The 19,115-nt window shown below is 44.9% G+C and overlaps 2 protein-coding genes across 8 annotated transcripts; both read left to right on the forward strand.

Moving 5' to 3' along the window:
* The first annotated feature begins 28 nt into the window (after positions 1–28).
* LOC147796728 (monocarboxylate transporter 13-like) lies at positions 29–9,125 on the forward strand. Of its 4 annotated transcripts, none has more exons than XM_087145685.1 (5): positions 29–822; positions 2,965–3,229; positions 5,372–5,512; positions 5,614–6,588; positions 7,182–9,125. In XM_087145685.1, exons 2-5 carry the CDS (start codon positions 3,019–3,021, stop codon positions 7,325–7,327), a joined length of 1,473 nt encoding a protein of 490 aa, XP_087001811.1. In that variant the 5' UTR covers positions 29–822; positions 2,965–3,018; the 3' UTR covers positions 7,328–9,125. The 4 variants fall into 4 exon arrangements, with proteins under 4 accessions (XP_087001811.1, XP_087001812.1, XP_087001813.1 ...); XM_087145686.1 differs by having other exon boundaries at positions 29–615; XM_087145687.1 differs by lacking the exon at positions 29–822 and adding an exon at positions 944–2,608.
* A 357-nt stretch (positions 9,126–9,482) lies between these two features.
* LOC110977947 (monocarboxylate transporter 13-like) lies at positions 9,483–18,014 on the forward strand. Of its 4 annotated transcripts, XR_015427617.1 has the most exons (7): positions 9,484–10,434; positions 10,850–11,094; positions 11,839–11,979; positions 12,287–13,231; positions 13,854–15,500; positions 16,136–16,247; positions 17,761–18,014. XR_015427617.1 is itself a non-coding variant. In XM_087145421.1 (5 exons), exons 2-5 carry the CDS (start codon positions 10,860–10,862, stop codon positions 14,000–14,002), a joined length of 1,470 nt encoding a protein of 489 aa, XP_087001547.1. In that variant the 5' UTR covers positions 9,483–10,434; positions 10,777–10,859; the 3' UTR covers positions 14,003–16,106. The 4 variants fall into 4 exon arrangements, 2 of the variants coding, with proteins under 2 accessions (XP_087001547.1, XP_087001545.1); XR_015427616.1 differs by having other exon boundaries at positions 16,136–18,014; XM_087145421.1 differs by lacking the exons at positions 16,136–16,247; positions 17,761–18,014 and having other exon boundaries at positions 9,483–10,434; positions 10,777–11,094; positions 13,854–16,106.
* The last annotated feature ends 1,101 nt before the right edge of the window (positions 18,015–19,115 follow it).

The following is a 19,115-nucleotide window of genomic DNA, read 5'->3' on the forward strand; positions in this document are numbered from 1 at the left end:
TCTCTCAATGTGACCGTCGGATGTGGAGCAATGACGCCGAGACGTTACTGTCTGTTCACTTCAAGTTCTTGTCGGAGCTGTGTTGTGTGTGCATGAACATCAGGTCAGAACGAGGCCGAATTTCAAGGTTATTTCTTAGACTAATGACCGAATGTGCTCGAAGCGTACCCAGAGCCTATCGAAAAGACTTTATCTTGGCACAGTTACCTTTTTTGCTCAGGAAAACGGACGATTTTCTAACCCCAAGCCTACTGTCCCAATTCCCGTGCCCGAGCACTTCTCACATCGGCGCGGCGTGTAGCTTGGGTCCAGAGTCAAGTCGTGACGGTATAAGGGCCGCTTGACCGTTACTTTCGCTGATGAGGCACTAAACGTCATTCTTTTTCACTGTGTCACTTAGGCCTACCGGCGAAATCTTTGCCTACATCCTAGGCCTATCCTTTTACCTGCCTATTTTTGCAGTTAACTGCCTAACACGACGGGCTTTTGGATTGTCATTCACGAAAGGTGATCCGGGAAAACTGGAATGAAGGCGGCCCATTACCGACCGTGGAATGTGGAACGTGTAATGTTTACATTGCCGCTAGCGTTAAGGCGATCGGTTACGTCAACAAGGTAAGAACAGCCAATGGACTCTCCCGATTTAAAGCGATCACATCAGTTAAGTACCCTCTGGACAGCCGAACAGCCAGTTAGCTGGCTATAGGAGGTCACTAGGCAAAGAATCACTTTACACGCTGAGCGAGGCCATCACATTTCAGCCGGCGCCAACCTCGGTCTTGATGGTCTTTGACCTTGCTGTATGATTACAGGGCATTCAAGGTGAGCTTTTGTACCTCCATGGTTAAGTTTACAAGGCCAGAGATATTGAGAATCAACCAAAGTGGTGTAAAAGCTTACTTATATCGAATCTGCTTAATAATTGTCCCTACGTGGGAAGCGCACATGTGATGTGAACAAACGATGGCAATATCAATATTACACGGGCCTGTATTGTCAGAAGTTTTAATAGATATTCTGTCGTTATATCTGCTTTGTTTTAAAACATGTATTGCTCGGTAAAGACTCGACCGTTTTCAAGAAGCCTTTCAGTAGAGTTTTCCCTTGCCATTTCGTTAAATTTCCAAGAAGGAGGGCTGATGATATTGACCTCGAGTATTTACCACTCTCGTTCCGATCTGGCTCCACTAGTGAAGCTACTTCCGATAGTGCGCGGCCGCAGATCTAAAAAAAAATCTCTATTTACATCTCTTTCTTTGGTCACTGGAACGGTCTGGACGAATGGTCAGCATTGCCTTGCATAATTCTGTAAAGGCTTTGTAGCTAGTTACACAATACTTTATATACTGCGGTTACGGCGCCAGCGGTCACGTAGGCCCAGACCAGCCTTCCATATACATTGTATTGCTACATGTATTCGAATTCAGTTCAGCTTGTACACGTATTACCGTAGGAGTACCACTGCAGTATTGGCATTGTCTGTTGAGAGTCGGTTTAAAAGTGTCCGGGCGATGTTTTCAGTGGAGTTTATAAATAATCAGTCCTGTTTTAACATCATTTCATTTTTCAATCCCGACATTCATTCTTTTTATTGGTGCCGTTTGAAGGGCATAGTTGTGATATTTATTAATTTTATTCTGATGCAATTTGCATAATGAACATAAGTGTGATGTCACTCAAGGCACCGAAAACCACTAACGTTTCTTAAAGGTCAATCTGCACTAGATTTAACTGGAACTTTTGGGGGTTTTACTGTCGTAAATTTGGTTTTCAAAGTTTGGTTATTCGGTGGTGTTTCAAATTTATGCAGTTCTTGATATTATCCCATAAAGGCAACTAGTATAATGGGCAACGTTTCCTTACAAACATTTTGACGGAGCTCGACTTATCCCCGGTTCCCAATTTCGACAGAAATCCCCCAAGCTGAGCAGTGTCTTCCCGTAATGACATCACAACAATGCCACCCTCACTTGTCAGGAAAAGCATGAATGAAGCATTTTGGATTCTTTTAAAGGCACACTCGATCCTTCTTGAGGACACCCAAAAAGGAACGCGTTTCGTCGTATGTTAGAGGAATGGATTTCGCACAAAACATGTTCCCAAATAAAACTCATGGCGTCGACTCTTTGCAAGTAAAATATTTATCCCTGAGAAAAGCAACCAAATAAATGGCATGCGGCAATGACGATTGCATTCAGGTTCAGAAGTCCTATGAGAATAGGAAATCTCATCGAAAATGTCTGGCATCACAATTTGTACAACATAAATTAATGGGTCCCTGCATGCGTAGGGCCGCAAAGTCAAGATGAAGACCTGAAACTGAAGGCTTGTTTACAGATACTGCGGGCCCGATGCATGCAGTACGTACATGTGCATGTACAGTACTTCCCCGTAGATTTGCCCATACTAAATTGTGACTATAGGCCATAAACGTCAAATGCACACCAGCCCAGGGACACGGGGCTGTTCAGATACCGGCATCCAGGGTAGGGTCACTCGGAAGTACGACCACATCCGAGAGTTGGTGTTGACACTCATGCATTGAAAGGAGAAAAAAGACACACAAATCAAACAACGCAGAAACCAGGAAGCAGTGATCTATTACCTAGTAAGTGTCACACGATTTTTATCCTCTTTCAATGGCGTCCATTTGAAAACCTACTCCGCTTTTCCTGCTGCGCAACCTTTTTTACAGCTCCATGAGCGAGCCTACCCTGTGACGGTGTATTGCGGATGTTGGGCTCTCATTTAATAATTATGCGTTGGTGTAATTCCGTCTACGGCCGCGTGCACTCACTCGGAAATCGTTTCGGCAGACGTGGACTGCGGAATTCCACCAGGTCATTCAACAAATAGGCCTACAGCGGCACGGTGTTCGTACAATGCTGTAGAGGTAGCACTTTGCTCACCGTACTTGTTTCTGTACACTAACTCAGGGTATTTGTAAAATCATATTGAAATCAGAAGAATAGGCTCTGTTAGGGCTAATCGAAGTGATACGCGGCGAGGTCAGACAAGATGGCGGCCGCTGACAAGAGCTCCCCGGCCAAGGAGGGTGGCCGCAGGGGTGTGGTGATCGTTCTCGCGGGACATGTCAACATGGCGCTGATGCTGGGCCTTCAGCGATGCTGTGGCGTGCTGTACCTGAGCTGGCAGAGTGAGTTCAACACTACCGCCAGGGAAACAGCGGCCGTCCAGAGTTTGTTGTCGTCTTTCTCGTGCTTCAGCGGTAAGACAAAAATAGTGACAGGCCTCTCAGCCCGTACATACTGTTGCTTTTCGAATATTTTAGCCAGTTATTAAAACATTACTGCATTTTAATGCTACAGACTGGTACAGACTTTGCGTGTCTTATAATAACCCTTTTCGACGTTCGCAATGCATTATGGGTTTGGATGACAAATAGGCCGTGCATTTTATGCATAAACATATGGGGGAAGTGAACCAGTCTGAAATCAATTTTACAGTTTTATTCAGAATATTTCAAAGTATCTGCTCATCACCTCACAGATGCATGCGTAGTATACAAGGAAGATTTGCAAAATAAATAATTTTTCAAATGTTTGTAAGAAGAAAAATCACCCCTAATTGTCTGTTTTTAAAGGGCACTAGTCATTCTAGGCTGAAAATAACGTGATTGGTCAATGCGGGATGAATGAGCTACAAGTTTATTGGCCAATACTAGGGCATTAATATTCATGATCGATCTTGGTTAAAGCAGGGCGAATGACAAAAACTTCTGTTGTTGGAAGGGATTCCCCGAATTTTTCTTTTCTGCCATGCTTGAAACTTCAAAGTTTGTGAATATCTTCATCCCCAATCTATACTTCAACACTCAGTAAGAAGAGGAGGACTTGAATTGGAATATGTAATAAATTGGAAGCAGATTATCGTTTTGCGGGTACTCTTCTCCCATTGGGTTGTGCAAACCCATAATGCATTGCGAACGTCGAAAAGGTTTTTTTCTACCACGCGCAAATCTGCAGCTATCTATGCGTGGTTTGCTGTTGCAGGTTGGACGTAGTAAATCCAGGGTGGGGGCTATATGTCCCTCAATTATTAAACAGGGGTATTCCATCATCCTTTCAGTGTAGTTCTTTTTTTTTTGCCAGGCCAAAATTTACTTAAAAAATATGCGTTTTATCACCCCATTCAATCAAGAGACAAAAGTACAAAGGCAGTTGATAATACGTTAGTGTGAGATTGAGTAGTGGTTGCAGAGAATGATGGATCGACGGATCGCAGGACCTGATCGCTGATATAGACTTATAGATCGCTGATATTGTTTACTAAATGTAAACAATACCACCACGTGTGGACCGCCAAGTTGGCTATGGTGATTGCATATATATTCTTACGGGGAGCTTCAACCACGTGCAATCGCACGTGCGAACGCAGCATGCTTGACTCGTTAATCTAGAATAGGTAGATTACCATCACAACACTATGCACTCATTACCATCACAACACATCATAGGTCCAGCACGATCGTGACATCACGGGAAAAAGATCTATTAAGATGCTTTTCACACTTTCAGTCGTTTCAGTTATTATCGATTTTAGGAGGCTGCTTACCATACCTTCATTTCACCAATGTTACTGTAGGTTTTATTGCGAAAAATAAAGAAAAAATGCGATAATACCAGGGAATTTAATAATGTATAAATAAATAAATAAATGAAAAAAAAATGCGTGGATCCAACGAAACCCAATTTTATTGAGGGGGGTGTCCGAGGGACGCCAGTGGCATGGTTTCCAGACTCCCCACCCTATACCAGGCAAGATATGGGACGGGGGGTACCCCCCTTACCTGTCCAATCCCTATACACACTCTGGACTATTGCTACCTAACACATCCCCCTAGAAGTCTGTAAAGAATTCCTTAGATTCCGATCAAACACAAAGGTGGGGAGGGGTTCTCCCCGTCCCATATCTTGCTTCAAATGCACCACCCTTACCACTTACGCCATCTCCCCTCACTCGCCAACACAATTTCGCGCGACTGGTTGCAGCTTGCAAGTCGGTCCTTTGGCTAGAGCAGCCGTCTTTGGGACGATTATCCACCATGAGCAGGAGCATCCCCATCGGTTGAAAAGAACCAAGTTGATGGGGAATGTTTATTATTGGCATTGTAGCGACGTGACCGTAACGTACTTTATTTCATGGTCGTTCGCTATATTCACCGCCCAAAAGAGCCTGCCGGGAAAATTGCGCCCTCTTGTGGTCTCACTCGGGGCCCGTGTTTTAAATTCAGTAACAACGAATGCTGGAACGAATTTGCATCCATGTGGAGCAGATTCAGAAACCCTGTAATTCATCTGTTGTGCAGACAAGCAATAATGTATCGTACATGCTTTGCTTTCGGTGGCAGTATTTCCGGGCGGACTTGTAACGCGGCGCTTCGGTGCTCGGGTCTCGGGAATGATCGGCGGATTACTGATAGCTCTTGGACTTTTCTGTAGCTGCTGGGTGAGCGACATCAAACAGCTTTACATCGCAGCCACGACTACAGGTACCCTCATTTTGATTTCCCATTTCTGATTAATTTATTAATTCATAAGTCCACGATTGCAGGCGTTACTATGCTTATCATTATTATTTCTGTCTCGACAGGCTTTGGTCTGGGATTTTCCTTTACGTCAGTGATTGACGCCGTTGCCACGCACTTCAAGACGAGATACAAGACCGCCCACGCAGTGGCATACTCCGGAATGGGGACGGGAATCATAGCTCTGCCGCCTCTCCTGCAACTCCTCGTGGACAGCTATGGGTGGAGGGGAGCCGTGCTGATCCTTTCGGCCATAATGGCGGACATTATGGTATGCTGCGCCCTTTTCCAGCCCCCTGCTCGGCGGAATCCGGGGTCGCCCCGTCGCCAGATCAAACAGCCAGGGGCAGGCCTGGGTTGTAGTGACGCAGATGCCTCGGGCTCGAGTAAGAAAGACTGTGAGATTCGCCAGGGCGACGGAACCGCTGCGGAAGCCGGCCCCGTTCCGGGGGAGTCGCTTTTGGAGACTTCGCCTGGACTAAAAGATGGAGAGGGTGACACCCAGGAATGGATATTACCAACCCACAGAGAGACAGTCAATCCTAAAGCTAGTCTGTGGAAGAAGGTGTCCGCGTTCTTGGGACTGAGTGTCTTTGTCAAGAGCTACCGGTTCACTATGTTGTGTCTCGTGCAGACGGAGGTGAACGCACCGTACACGGGGTTCATCCAGTTTATTATTCCACGGGCGGAGAGCACTGGTGTGTCGCCCTCTGCGGCCGCCTTCCTCATCAGCCTCCTGGGCATCGGGGGCCTGCTGGGCCGCCTGGGCAACGGGCTGCTGATCAGCTGGAAGGTGTCGGCCGAGACGGTCATCACCATCTGCTTCCTCTCGGCCAGCCTGTCGTCTCTCCTGCCCGTCCTGGACGGCTACGCCTGGCTGGCAGCCGCCTCCTTCGTGCAGGGCTTCACCGTCGGGGCTTTCCACGCCATCCAGATCGTGCTGATCCGGCGGTACGTGGGCCTGACCAGGCTCGTTCTCAGCACGGGCCTGTGTCACCTGGTCGTGGGGATCGGGGTGCTTAGTGGGCCCGTAATAGCAGGTAAAACAGAAAGTCTGCCTGTGAGTAATACTTTGGCATGCCTGTTTTGGATATGAATTGAAGTCGGTCTGTATACCAAATTGCTTTTAATGGTAGAATAAAAGCTTGTTCATGCTGAAGGCAAACATAAAGTGAACATTACTTCACAACAATTCACTAAATTTGCCGAGTTCAAGTAATACTGCTTTTGCTAATTTGCCGCGAAGATTTCGCCATTGGTCACTTTCCCGGCAAGTGACTTTCCACCAAGTGCGAACCAGCCTTTTACATGCGTTAGTAGGAGAGAGAAATTAGAAAGTCAAATAAATGACGTACGTTTTAAATTGAGTTAAGATATTTCATTTATGAAACCTGGAGCGAAGTTACTGGTGACCTTTATTATATCCAATGGAGTATTCTGACCCTACTTGATTCCTTTTGATCATGTTGATGCCCGTCTCTACCTTGCGAAATTTAGGAGACTTCAAATAAACCTTTTCTCACCGACTTGACTTCCCACAAATCGGTTTCCCGACACCAACATTAAAACTACAGTATAATTACGTTCCAGTAAGTTGGCTTATAAAGGTCACCTTTCTGTTGTTTTAACCCAGGCTGGTTGTTCGACGTCACCGACAGCTACAAGACGATCTTCTATGTACTGGCAGGAATGTACGGCGCCTGTGCGTTGCAGATGTTGCTTTTTCCCATGTTGAAACGAGCAGAGCCCGGAATTGTCGTCCAGCCGTGGGACGAGTGATTAATGTCATCGTGTATATGGAAAGTCTTCTTGAATGAATACTAGAAATGGTTGCTGGTGTGTATAACCTGAAACCGTTTGCAGAACACAGCGACTGACAGTAAAGAAAAGATGTGCCCGTGGAAGTCATTGTAGAGGATTTGGGTGGTACGCCATCTTGTAGGGTAGTTCTTTTATTCCACAGGATAACCGCCTCCGTGCTCATCCCATGGAACAAAAGCACTGGCCTGCAAGATGGCAGTTATGCAAACCCTCAAGAGATAATGACTAAAATTGCTTTCCGCCAGCACGAATATCACCGGTGGTAACTACTTAATTCAAACGTGTTCTAACGAGAGCTTGAAACCGGCAAAAGGGCATGTTTGCTGGTTCTCAATGTGTGTGATCAACGTTTACCATCCCGCATGGGGTGATGATGTCAAGTGGTCCTTCAATTTGGCATTTTTTTTCTCACGTTGCAACATTGAACGTGTATACTATAAAGTAATCAGAGGAGTGGGCCCACAAATCCGTTGATCTCATAGTCGCGATACTTTTGCCGGAAGAGGGATCTAACATGCGCTCACCATCAGGGAACAGGATTGCCCCTCAGTAATATTGCTTCTTATTTGGTCACCGGATTAGTATTAGTACACGACTACCTCACGGGATGTATGCGTTTCGAGTGGCTACACTCTAAAAACACCCGGGTCAGATTGACCCACAATTGGGTCCCATTCGGCGTGACCCTTTTCTCGGTCAAATTATGACCCAGAAAGGGTCAAATACGATCCTAAAGGGGGTCATTTTTTGACCCAGAAAGGGTCACGCCGAATGGGACCCAATTGTGGGTCAATCTGACCCTGGATTTTTTTAGAGTGTATCGCAGTAGAAGCGAACATACAATACCAGCCCATGAAATGGCATCCTTTTCTTTCGATTAACCACATTTTCAAATTTGTTTTAATATTTTAATCTTCACTTCAGAGCCCAAATGGCTTTCATGTTAATGCAATTTTGATCAGCAAAACTGTGATGTCACCCTAGGCACATGAACTTAAACCCTCCATTGACTTGTGCACCAAAAATGCTGGATTTTGTTTTAAATATTTTGCTATCGTAAATTTTCATTTCTTTGGTAAACAGTTGGGTAAGTTGGCGGCAAAAAGCCAGCAAACAACCTTTATTTAACAATATTTTCAAAGAGCAAATTTGGGAAAAAAATGTAACGAAAACAGTGTCTTCCCCGATTCATATCAGAGCCGTCAAGCCCTCACTTGTCCAGAAAAGCTTGGACAGTTTAGAATATATAAAAAAGTGCACCTCCAACATCCTCGTCTCCACAAAGATATCAGGCAGTTTTTAAACATTCAAGAAGAGTAGAAATATGCACAAAAAGTGAATCTAAGATAAATGTGTTGCAGGGATCCTTAGTGACGAAATGGTGGGGCTATAATCTGGTAAACCGGAATGAAATTGTCCCAGATGTCAATTTGAAAGCCTTATATTTTCTAATGAGGAACTTCATAACATTTCTTAACGATTCTCTACTAATTGAGACAAGCTCGTGGATTGCTGTACGTGGACAAGGCATTGTTTCCCTTCGTTCCGTTGGACCTTGTTGACGGTGCCTCGTTCCCTGCATTTATCTTACTCGGTGTAATCTGTTGAATGGGGTGGTGCCAGACTGTTTGGAGTTCCAAACCTCACTTTAATTGTTGTAAAATGTCATTTATTTGTACTGAATTTTCATTTCGTTGCTGTGACTTAAACTCTCGGGTTCCCAAAATAAAAAGTTATAACCCCTCTGTCAATTCAAGATGTCCGACACATGTATACAGTCTATACCACAGCGTTCCGGCGCATAGAGTGCAATACTCTTGGGGACCAGTTGAAACAAAATGCAAAATATTGACCATATCGAGGACAAGAAGTGCGCTTTTTTGTTGTTTTTGAGTGCCCGTCGTCTGTTGTAAAGCAAAACAAGGCCCTCAGAGTTGATCAAGATTTTGGCGCAAAGTCGAGGATAAACAAAATACGAGTTTCACATTTCCATTCTGTTCTTATGTTCACGTGTTTGCGGTTGATGGAGTTTGTATGTGGGGGAGGGGGCTAACCCCAACACACTCAAGGGCGGGTCCGTAGCAAAAATGGGGGGGGGAATTGGGGGCCTCAAGCGTGGATATTGCGCAATCTTAAAAGTTCTGGACTTACAAAGAAGTATATGAAGTTTGGGTTTTTACACGCATTAAGAGGAAAGGGAATAAAGGGGCCCTCCAAAATTGCCTTCAATTTCCCTTTCATAGAGGGATTTCACATTAGTGCCTTCTGCGCATTTCTGCGTCGAAACCGAGGCTCTCTGTGTTGAACTTCGTCGCGCGCGCCTGCGGAGTCCACACAGTACATGGAGTATCCGATTCGTGTTTAAACCACGCCCACTGCACGAGATACACGGCCATCGCAGGTGCGTTAGTTCGCGGTCGATTGTCGTTATTTTTTCTTTTGATTTTACGTGTCGAGTCATCCTGAAAGACTCTTCCACAAAACTTTTCAGCCTGAAAAGTCTGAATTTAACATACCTTTATGTATTTTGTGTTTTAACTCCTTACTTTTTAATCGTCTGATCGTATTAAGAATTGAAGCTGACACATACAGCCTCGTTTTCAAACGCAGAGGTGCGCAGATCGACGCTAAAAGCGTGGTATTGGGATCCCTCTATTGGAGAGCGCCACCCCTCTCCCATCCATCTGTTAGTGGACTCACGAATCTACCAATACACACGACCGTGCTGTTCATGCATACTGACTCGTATTGTTTACAACGTGTTCCACACGATAATGATTGAACAATAGAATCAAAGGTCAAAGGATTTTCGGACCGACAGTTGTCCTATCCAAGAGAATGTGTATTTACTTTGCCGCTCCTTGAAACCCAGCTGGCCAGATATTATCTGCTTGCTAAACCGCAGACCGTGCATGACGGCCTATAGACCTGTTCTATATTGGACTCTGTACAGCAACTGTACCAAATGTTTCGGTTGGAAACTTCAACTTTGCCACTCAAAAAACCGAAACATATCCGCAAGGAATTACCGCATTGCTGCTGTCATTTGTAGGGAGGATCTGCAGGTAAGGAGACTGTTTTATGCTTTTTCATGACCCACGGCGTAGCATGGCTCAATGGGAATGCTGTGTGTACCTTGACCGCTTGTGCTCATAATACGTAGCCCTTTGTTTAATACGTTGCACCTGGTTACTTTTTGAGTTTGTTGCTAAAGTGTGTCGTTATTTCTGTTTGATAAACGGTTGATAAAGATTGCAAGTAATAGATTTTAACACTGTGTTGCAAGAATAGACCCGTGTGCAGTACAAATTTGTGGCTTTGTGCGAGTCCACTCCATGTATTTTGATCAACGCAGTGCCAGACTGATGCTTTCGTAAAGTATTTTTTTTTAAAATTATCTCTTGAAGGCCTGAACAGTCCGGCACGTGAAAAGATATCGATAGTGGCTTGCATTCCCTCACACCATTTTGTTTTGTCCAGTGTGTCAAACATGGCCAAACCGTCACATACGGGGCGGCGGACAGGGCGTGGAGCAGCGGAAGAGCCGCCGGAAGGTGGCCGGAGCATAGTGGTGGTCATCGCGGCTCACCTCGTCTTGGCGATCGTGCTGGGTCTCGTGCGGAGTGCAGGTGTCTTGTACCTGAGCTGGAAGGAAGACTTCGACACCAACGACAAAGAAACAGCAGTGGTTCAGAGCATCCTATCCTCCATGTCAAATTTCGGTTGTAAGTTCTTCTACCCGGTTTGGTTTGAACACACCACGCAGCGTGTATGGAGAAATAGAGGAAATACGATGGTGTACAAAATGGTTTGCATTTTTTTCATTCAAGATGAATGCTGATTTTGGGGAGTTTTTGAGAGTTTTAAGCGCTTGTCGTAGAAGACGTGGAAGGCAAAACAAGACAGCGACAGTTAAAAGCATCCTGTTTTCATGCCCAAATTTAAGGTGTCTAGAGTCTCATCGTAATGGCGAAAATGTTGGGAATTTTATGGAATTTGAAAAAGGTTTTGCTAGCCAGAAATTACGATATATTCTTTTTCACGAGAAATCAGTCTGCACCTACAACATGAAATTATATCACTTAGTTTACATATTGATCCTTATTGAGCCCTTTTAGGGCCATCTTACAACCTCATAGCTTGGGTATCCACCCCAGCTGACCCATTCCGGGTCTTTTAAAACATGGCATCTGTAGTTATGCAGACGTTCCTAATATAAGGTGTGTGAATTTTCAATTCGATCCAACATTAAAGAGTTTTTTGTTGCTGTGGTCATTTTGACACACCCTTATGGATATCCACGCGCGTGTATGAACATTTCAATGGGTCGCTTGTACCATGAGAACAATTACGTCCGATTTCGACGTGTCGTTCTCTTTCATCCTGAAGCCCAAATCCCACATTATTCCATCTTAATGGCCACGGCTGCTGAACAGAATCTTTCTTCTTAATACCCATGTTGTATTAAGGTCTCTTTGGCGGACCCTTGACGGAGCGATTCGGCAGCAGGGTCTCAGGGATCTTTGGCGGCACTCTGACTTGCATCGGTTTCTTCTGCAGCTGTTGGGTGACCGACATAGTTCAGCTCTACTTGACAATGTTTGTAGCCGGTAATTTACTTTCTGTTGATACAGAACACCTAGATCTTTACTTCAAATGTCGAAGGAACACTGAAACGGACAACTTTTACCGCAGGGAAAAGTTGGCGGCAAACTTGTCTGGTCGATTTTTGCTCGTGGAGATGGAAATTGCACAAACAATGATAAACGTTTACTACAGTTAAGGTTGGGATAAGGAACAAAATTGAGAAACCATTATCGGTGAAGATTCCTCGCTAACGGGCTGTTCAAACAATACTCTTATTACACAAAACCTCCGTTGAAAATGAAGATGTCTTTTATTTTATTGTTTTTTCAGGAACTGGCATGGGCATCTGCTATAATTCACTTGTAGTCGCAGTCGCAATGTACTTTAAGAGGAAGTACAAAGTAGCCAATGCCTTGATGTCGTCCGGCTGTGGAACAGGGATCATGGCTGGTCCGCCGCTTATCCAAGTTCTCCTAGAACACTACGGTTGGCGGGGAACCTTGCTGATCGCATCTGCCATAGCGGCAAACATCATCACACTTTGTGCACTGTTCCGCCCGATTCGAGCGCCAAGAAAAACCCCGTTGCGGATGGCCTCGCGGTATGAGGGAGAGACCCCACGCAAAGGTGTTGCAAATGATAGACGAAATAGCGGTGAGGATTCTGGCCGTGATGTCGGTGCGCTCGAGGTTGAAGGGGCGCATACAGTGCATGGTCCTCATTCGAAAAGCAGGACGCGTCACGTCTCTCTCAAAATGGTATCCAAGAACTGCAATCCAATTGTAAATTTAATGAGAAGGTTGTCAGTTTCTTTCGGTTTTCAGCTTTTGGTGAAAAGCTACCGCTTTGCATTGCTGTGCACCCTCCAGATTTTGTACTACTGCGCATACATGGGGTTCTTGCTTTACCTCGTTCCCAGAGCGCAGAGCTTGGGTGTGGCGCCCTCTAGTGCCGCCTTCTTGCTGAGTATATTAGGTATCGGGAGCTTGCTCGGTCGACTGGGACACGGAGTGTTTGTCAGCTGGAAGATATCAGCCGAGCACGTGACCGCCATCTCCATGGTGATAGCCGGTATATCGCTACTGATCACGGGCCTGGAGAGTTACTACAGTTTCGCCATAGCGTCATCTCTCCATGGATTTGTGAGTGGGTACTTTTCCGCCGTAGTGCTCATTCTAATCCGCCATTTTGTTGGCGTGAAACAAATGGCTGTTGCTTCGGGAATCAATCAGATTTTTGTCGGGCTGGGCACGGTAATCGGGCCAATCGTAGCTGGTAAGTGTGACATATTATGCTCATGATGCTCCAGAGTGTACATTTTTGTGAGTAATTGGACAGAAATGTGTAAGGGTTAGCAGTTAAATCCCACTCGACAAAGGGCAAAAATACAAAGCAGGTACCACTATTAAATTCCCCCGTCGGAATTGGCATTTCAAAGGAGTTTTAAGTGAATACATGAGCAGTAGTTGAAGAAAGCGGGAATGGTATTGGGGGGAAATGACAGCTTTGTCGTTAGAAAGTATAAAGTGGAGCAACCCGAAGGCAATTTTGCAAGAACGTGTTGTTCTTAGTACTATTAGAAACGTTCCACTCTAGTCAGTGCTGGATCGGTAATCAAAAGTGGAAGAGGGAAAAGCCAAGGAAGAAAGTTTTAGGCAACTAAACCAAATCGGAATCTTATGTAACGTGGAAAATACGGCATTTGTTGGAAAGGTTAGGTGGAACGCAAGCGCGTTGTGGCATAGAATTACATATATTTCCACACTTGCCATATGCACCTGCCCATAGGTATATTTACAAATTTTGTCCTGAAATCTTATCAATTTTTAGACAAGAACAAGGGAAAAGGACTTCCTTGCTGCCCCACTGATTTACGCTATAACGATTGGTTCAACAGGTGCTATTCTGGACTTGACCTCGTCTAACTACCAGGCGGTCTTCTACATTCTCAGCACGGCCTACTTTATCTGTGCTGCTCTAATGTTCCTCTTGCCAAAGCTGAAGAGGGTGGAACCGGGCGAGAACGTCGAACCTACCGACGTTTGAAGGAACAAGCAAGGCTTGTGGGGCACAATAATTTCATTGTGAACACTGATAATCATGCGTTCTCATGGTTGAAAGAAAGTTCAGCCTCGGAGCATACATTTCTTGATGATGTTGGTCATAATCTAGTGTGATTAATGTCATGCTTTCAGATGGTTTGACTCGTCATGCTTTTTGTGTACCAGTATTAATGACGTGTTGTCAGAATGTATATTAAACGTTCCTGCGTTTGGGCGTACCTTCAGCACTCTGTGGCAGAAGTGGGAAGATATTTTTAATAAGGGAATAAATGTGTGCTTGGCCAGTCTTAAATGTGCCTGACCGGCTGAGGAGAATGGACGCAATCAATGCCCGAGTCTCAGGGGAGGGCATATCAGCGTTCAGTCTCCTAAGCCCGAAAGACCGGCCAAGCACATATTTATTCCCAGTCATTAATACCTTTTTTTAAGTCAGAGAGTCAAAAGAAGAAATGTTGTAGAATTTTACTTTAATGTCCCCAACCTCCCCCGTCAATTTTATTTTATAGTTGTACAAAACAATCTCCTTATATGGATACCGTGCACCGTATGGGGCGGAGGGGTACCCCCCCCACATGTCCAATCCCAATACACACTCTAGACAATAGTTACCTAACACATCCCCCAGATATCTGTAATGAATTCCCGAGATTCTGATCAAACAACGACCAGCACAAAGGTTGGGGGGTGCTCTCCGCCCCATATCTTGCATGATATGCAAAATACACCAGACCCAGGCTGATATATCAGTGGTAGCACGCTTTTGGGCAGGTGATTCGTGGACATTTTTCGACCAATGTCGTGCTGATCATGCGTGCCTCATGTTCTACGGTCGAACCCGCCTTATCACGGACGTCATATTGAAAATCTAGACTCGCAATGCCTTTGTAAACCGACCGAAACCACCGGCGGCCATATCACCGTGTCGAATACGAAGGTGATGGCCGGCTACTTTGCCATTGTAACCTTGATGCCAGGAACGAATACGGTTAACAACAGCAAGCCTGTGTATTGCCCTTTTATTCGGTACGTTAAAGATGGCCACCAGTGGCTTTAAGGACCTCTGTGTGTCAGTTAAAGGCATTACGGGTCCAGATTTGTTTACAGGAAGTCTGTAGCCTTTGTATTCTCCCCACATTCTGTAATGTTTACTTATATTCTTCAGAATTCTTGCAGCTACTTTTAAACTGATCATTTAAGCGGACCTCCTTGATGGCGCAGTTAGTGAGAATTTCACTTTTTAAATCAACATCATTCCCGAGACCAATCTTTAATCCTTCAATAAAAAGGAAGATTTCATTAAGTTTAAAAGGTTTTGGACAGATACACACCTTTAAGAAGTTAAAATAAAAATTATTCAAACAGTTGCCGAGAAGTCTCCGACGTATGAATTGCTGAGTGCATGCCCAGTGTGACCACAACGTCCCATGACTCAACAATGGATTACGCTGCACGTGTGTCAGCTTTCTCCACTTCAAAAATATGTAAGAAATGAGACCCAAGGGTACCCCCCATATGTCCATTCGCCATACACACTCTATTGACACGTGTTACCTAACACATCCCCCTCCCATGTCTGAAAAGAATTCCTCAGATTCCAGTGAGACAATGACCAACACAAAGCAGGGAGGGGTCTCTCCGTCTTATATCTTGCTTCATTACGTTCAAGAATGTTTCTGCTCGAGAAATGTTGATAGACGATACATCAAGGGTAGGCTTTAAAAAGCACACTTGGGGCACCATATGTGGCAAAGGGGGAGGCCCCTCTTTTGTGTCTTCTTTTGGTTGACGGAATATTTGGAATTCATTTCGGATTTTCAAGGAGGATGAAGTAGGCACAATAGCCTTAGGGTATGTCGCTCGCGCACCACATTGGGGAGTCCCCCTTTGTCACATATTGAAGAGGTTACTGTAGGCCCTTGTAGTTGATACTGATAACGTCGTGTTGGGCGTAGTGGAGTTTGATAATGGTAGCCATATCAGAAATGTACACTGCCCTGTTTTTGGTAACGTACGTTCGTATTCATTATGTACTATTCTGTTTGCCTACACCTATATGAATATGCATTCAATAAATTGTTGTTTCATTATTTTGTGTTTTCATTTACTTAATGGATAGTCTCACTTCGAGGGGGCCTTTGACATGATGATTTCGGTTAGTGGACATCACACTGATACATACAAATTAGCTGAAAAGAAGAAATGTGTGAATATGGAACATCTTAAGGAAGGTAAGAGGACATTAACTGGAAAACCTCAATAGTCTTTGCTCCGATCTCAATCATACTGTTGAACCTTTCATCGTGTGCAAGTTCGTCTCCTGTAGGAAATTACCGTAGTACCAGTCAACTGACTTGCTCTTTAAACCACTTTCAAGAGTTTAGCGCTTTTTATTTGAGCTACAGTTCAGAATTAAATTAATGACTGAATGTACAGAAGTCTGCCAGAAATCTGTTAGATTACAGCACATCCCAAGACGCATAATCTACAAGATCTGATAGATACTGGGTACATGACTTTTCTTCCCCGACGTCACAAACTGTCACGTCAAGCTATTGATTCACTGCTCACTCGAATTTTGCCGAGAAAACATGGTTAAAATCGTGTCAAGTGTCGATAACGAATATTTGATGCGAAAAGAAGGCAAACCAACAGTTCCTAAAACGGCTCAGTGCATTTGCCCTGGACTCGATCGTGTGGAAACCTAATCGGAGAAAATGGACAGAAGTTTGAGATCTCAGAAATTATATTGCAGGAAAAACTTTGGATTAAGGCAGGAACTGAAACCCTGGCCAAGTGCATGTCTGTCTACGTTAAGATTGGAATTCGAATCGAAACCACGTATAGTATCCCCCACGAACAAAAATTTCCCACCAATACCCCTGGCAAAAAATCCTGAATCCACCCCTCCAGTTGTTGTTCATAGCATGGGAATCCAGCACCGAATGGAAGCCGACATTATTTTTGTCGCCATTGATCATCTTTTGACATTTTCGTTCGATGTTGATTTGTGACCTTGGAAACGAAATTTGTCGTGCAACAAATCACTTGGCGGGCAACCTTTATAGTATGGCTATATAGAACCTGTTATGTCAACAGGATGAGCCCAATAACCAAACCTTAATGTCTCATATCCGGAAGCAAAGGTAGAATAATTTAATGAATTTTAAGAGTGCGCGCAAGGGTCACAGTGAAACCTCCATTTAGGCTATGGAAAATGCCAATGCATGATCAGTGTCACGATGGAAAGTTGTGTAAATCTGTGCGCATTGGAGTGGACTCCAGATAATCTCTGGGGCTCTGAGGGCTGGTCTTGGTGTAGTACAGTAAGTCTGAAATGATCGGACATCAGGTCCTGTAGTCATTCAGACCTTCCCTTGCAGACTATAAAGTCTATGACACTGTGTCTGTGTACGTTTGGTGACTTAGCATGCAGACTGGCCTCTTCTTATTCGACCTTCTCAAGTTGACCAAGCAGCACCCATGAATTGTGGGTCTTCGGAGCCAAAACGATCCGAAACGTGGAACATTATTGGGGATAACGTGTGGCATAAGGCAAGCTGGCATCATGCACCATATCGTGCATGTCGTCTAGACTGGCTGATGGACTCGCGCACGTGTATACCTGGGCTGGAGTCGTTTCGTCGTTAATTTGTACGAGTCGATTGGGCCTATCAGTAGATCCGGTGTCTTCAAAACTAAAGAAAGACATATTCCCCAGTTCAAAACCACTCACCTTGGCAGGATTCCCCGTGGAGGCCGCCTGAGCCTCGTCAGCTGAAAATGTGCATTGGGCGTGGAGCGGTGGATCGGCCAGATCAACCAACAGAAGGCGGCTGGGGAATAGTGGTTGCCATCGCAGCGCACATGTCAATCCCTGGCGATCCAGTGGGGTTTGCCGCGAGCCTCGACCGTCTTGTACCTCAGCTGGAAAGAAGACTTCGGCACCAACGACAAAGAGACGGCCGTTGTTGAAAGCATTTTGTCTTCCTTGCCATGTCTCAGTGGTAATCTCAAAAGAGTTGTAAACATTCATATTCTCCTACAAACGTTTTTGAAATCTGCCAGTAAATTTGTGATACGGGCCCACATAAAATTTTGGGGAACCGTTTCTCGTTCTCTAGTACAAAGCCAATGGGTCACGCGCACAATTTGTCGATATCAAGAGCCAACACGTGGCGTACTTCTGCCATACGTTTGCTCTACACTTTCTGGTTCATATATGGTGTCGCGCTTCGATGGTTCCTTACAATGTCAACGGAACTATTACCAAGTAAGGGATCTATTCATTTGCTTTTTGGTAATTACTTTGAAGGTGTCTTTGCTGGGATTCTGACGGAGCGACTTGGCTGCAGAGTCTCAGGAATCATCGGCGGCGTTTTGATGTCTCTTGGATTCCTCTGCAGCTGCTGGGTGACCGACATACGCCAGCTCTACTTAACAGCTGCTGTTATCGGTAATGGCATTCAACGTCACGAAGGGCCTTTCATGACATTTCTTTTCTCTTCCCTCAAATAGCGTGCCAGTTTACTCATCCCCAAGAAGGCCACCAAGAGATACATAGAAAAACGTCCAAATTCTTTGGACTCTTAAAAAAAAGTTTGACCCTTCAAACATGATTCTGGATCTGCCTTGGTGTTGCTGCGAATCTATAGTATTGGGCCCGAAGTGTTAGTGGTTAAGTAAACAGTGGTTACAATCTACAATCCTGGACAAAATTGTTGGGACATTTGGCAATAGCCATACACTCTACAGCTCATTCCCCCGGTCAATGTTGTCATGTCCAGCCGGAGCGCAGACCACGTGCACAGACCCAACATTGAAGGGGGTCTGGGGGTTGGAGGCTCAACGAGATTTGTCCAGGATTGTTGCTCAAAGAAGGTCGGTTGGATTTTCTGTCACCAAGAGTGTCATAAGTTTCTGCCCCTTTTTCGATGTGGACTGCACCATATAGATCTTTCGTTGGCCAACCAAGGTTGGCAAAACTGTGGCTGGCCGTGAGAACAAAAAAGAAACTTCGCGGACAGCATTGTCTCGGTAGTAATTTATTCATTCATTCATTGTCCATGTTAAACATCAACACAAACGCAGAAATATGC

The sequence above is a fragment of the Acanthaster planci genome, linkage group LG14 (assembly GCF_054643075.1).
Source record: "Acanthaster planci isolate LZ-2023a linkage group LG14, COTS_SCS, whole genome shotgun sequence".
Taxonomy (NCBI): domain Eukaryota; kingdom Metazoa; phylum Echinodermata; class Asteroidea; order Valvatida; family Acanthasteridae; genus Acanthaster; species Acanthaster planci.

Excerpts from the sequence above, each read along its gene's own strand:
- LOC147796728 (XM_087145685.1), top strand. The coding sequence starts at position 3,019 with ATGGCGGCCGCTGACAAGAGCTCCCCGGCCAAGGAGGGTGGCCGCAGG. Across the intron at positions 3,230-5,371 it reads GTCTTTCTCGTGCTTCAGCG|TATTTCCGGGCGGACTTGTA; the intron begins GTAAGACAAAAA and ends TTTCGGTGGCAG. Across the intron at positions 6,589-7,181 it reads TAGTGGGCCCGTAATAGCAG|GCTGGTTGTTCGACGTCACC; the intron begins GTAAAACAGAAA and ends GTTTTAACCCAG.
- LOC110977947 (XM_087145421.1), top strand. The coding sequence starts at position 10,860 with ATGGCCAAACCGTCACATACGGGGCGGCGGACAGGGCGTGGAGCAGCG. Across the intron at positions 11,095-11,838 it reads CTCCATGTCAAATTTCGGTT|GTCTCTTTGGCGGACCCTTG; the intron begins GTAAGTTCTTCT and ends TGTTGTATTAAG. Across the intron at positions 11,980-12,286 it reads CTTGACAATGTTTGTAGCCG|GAACTGGCATGGGCATCTGC; the intron begins GTAATTTACTTT and ends TTGTTTTTTCAG.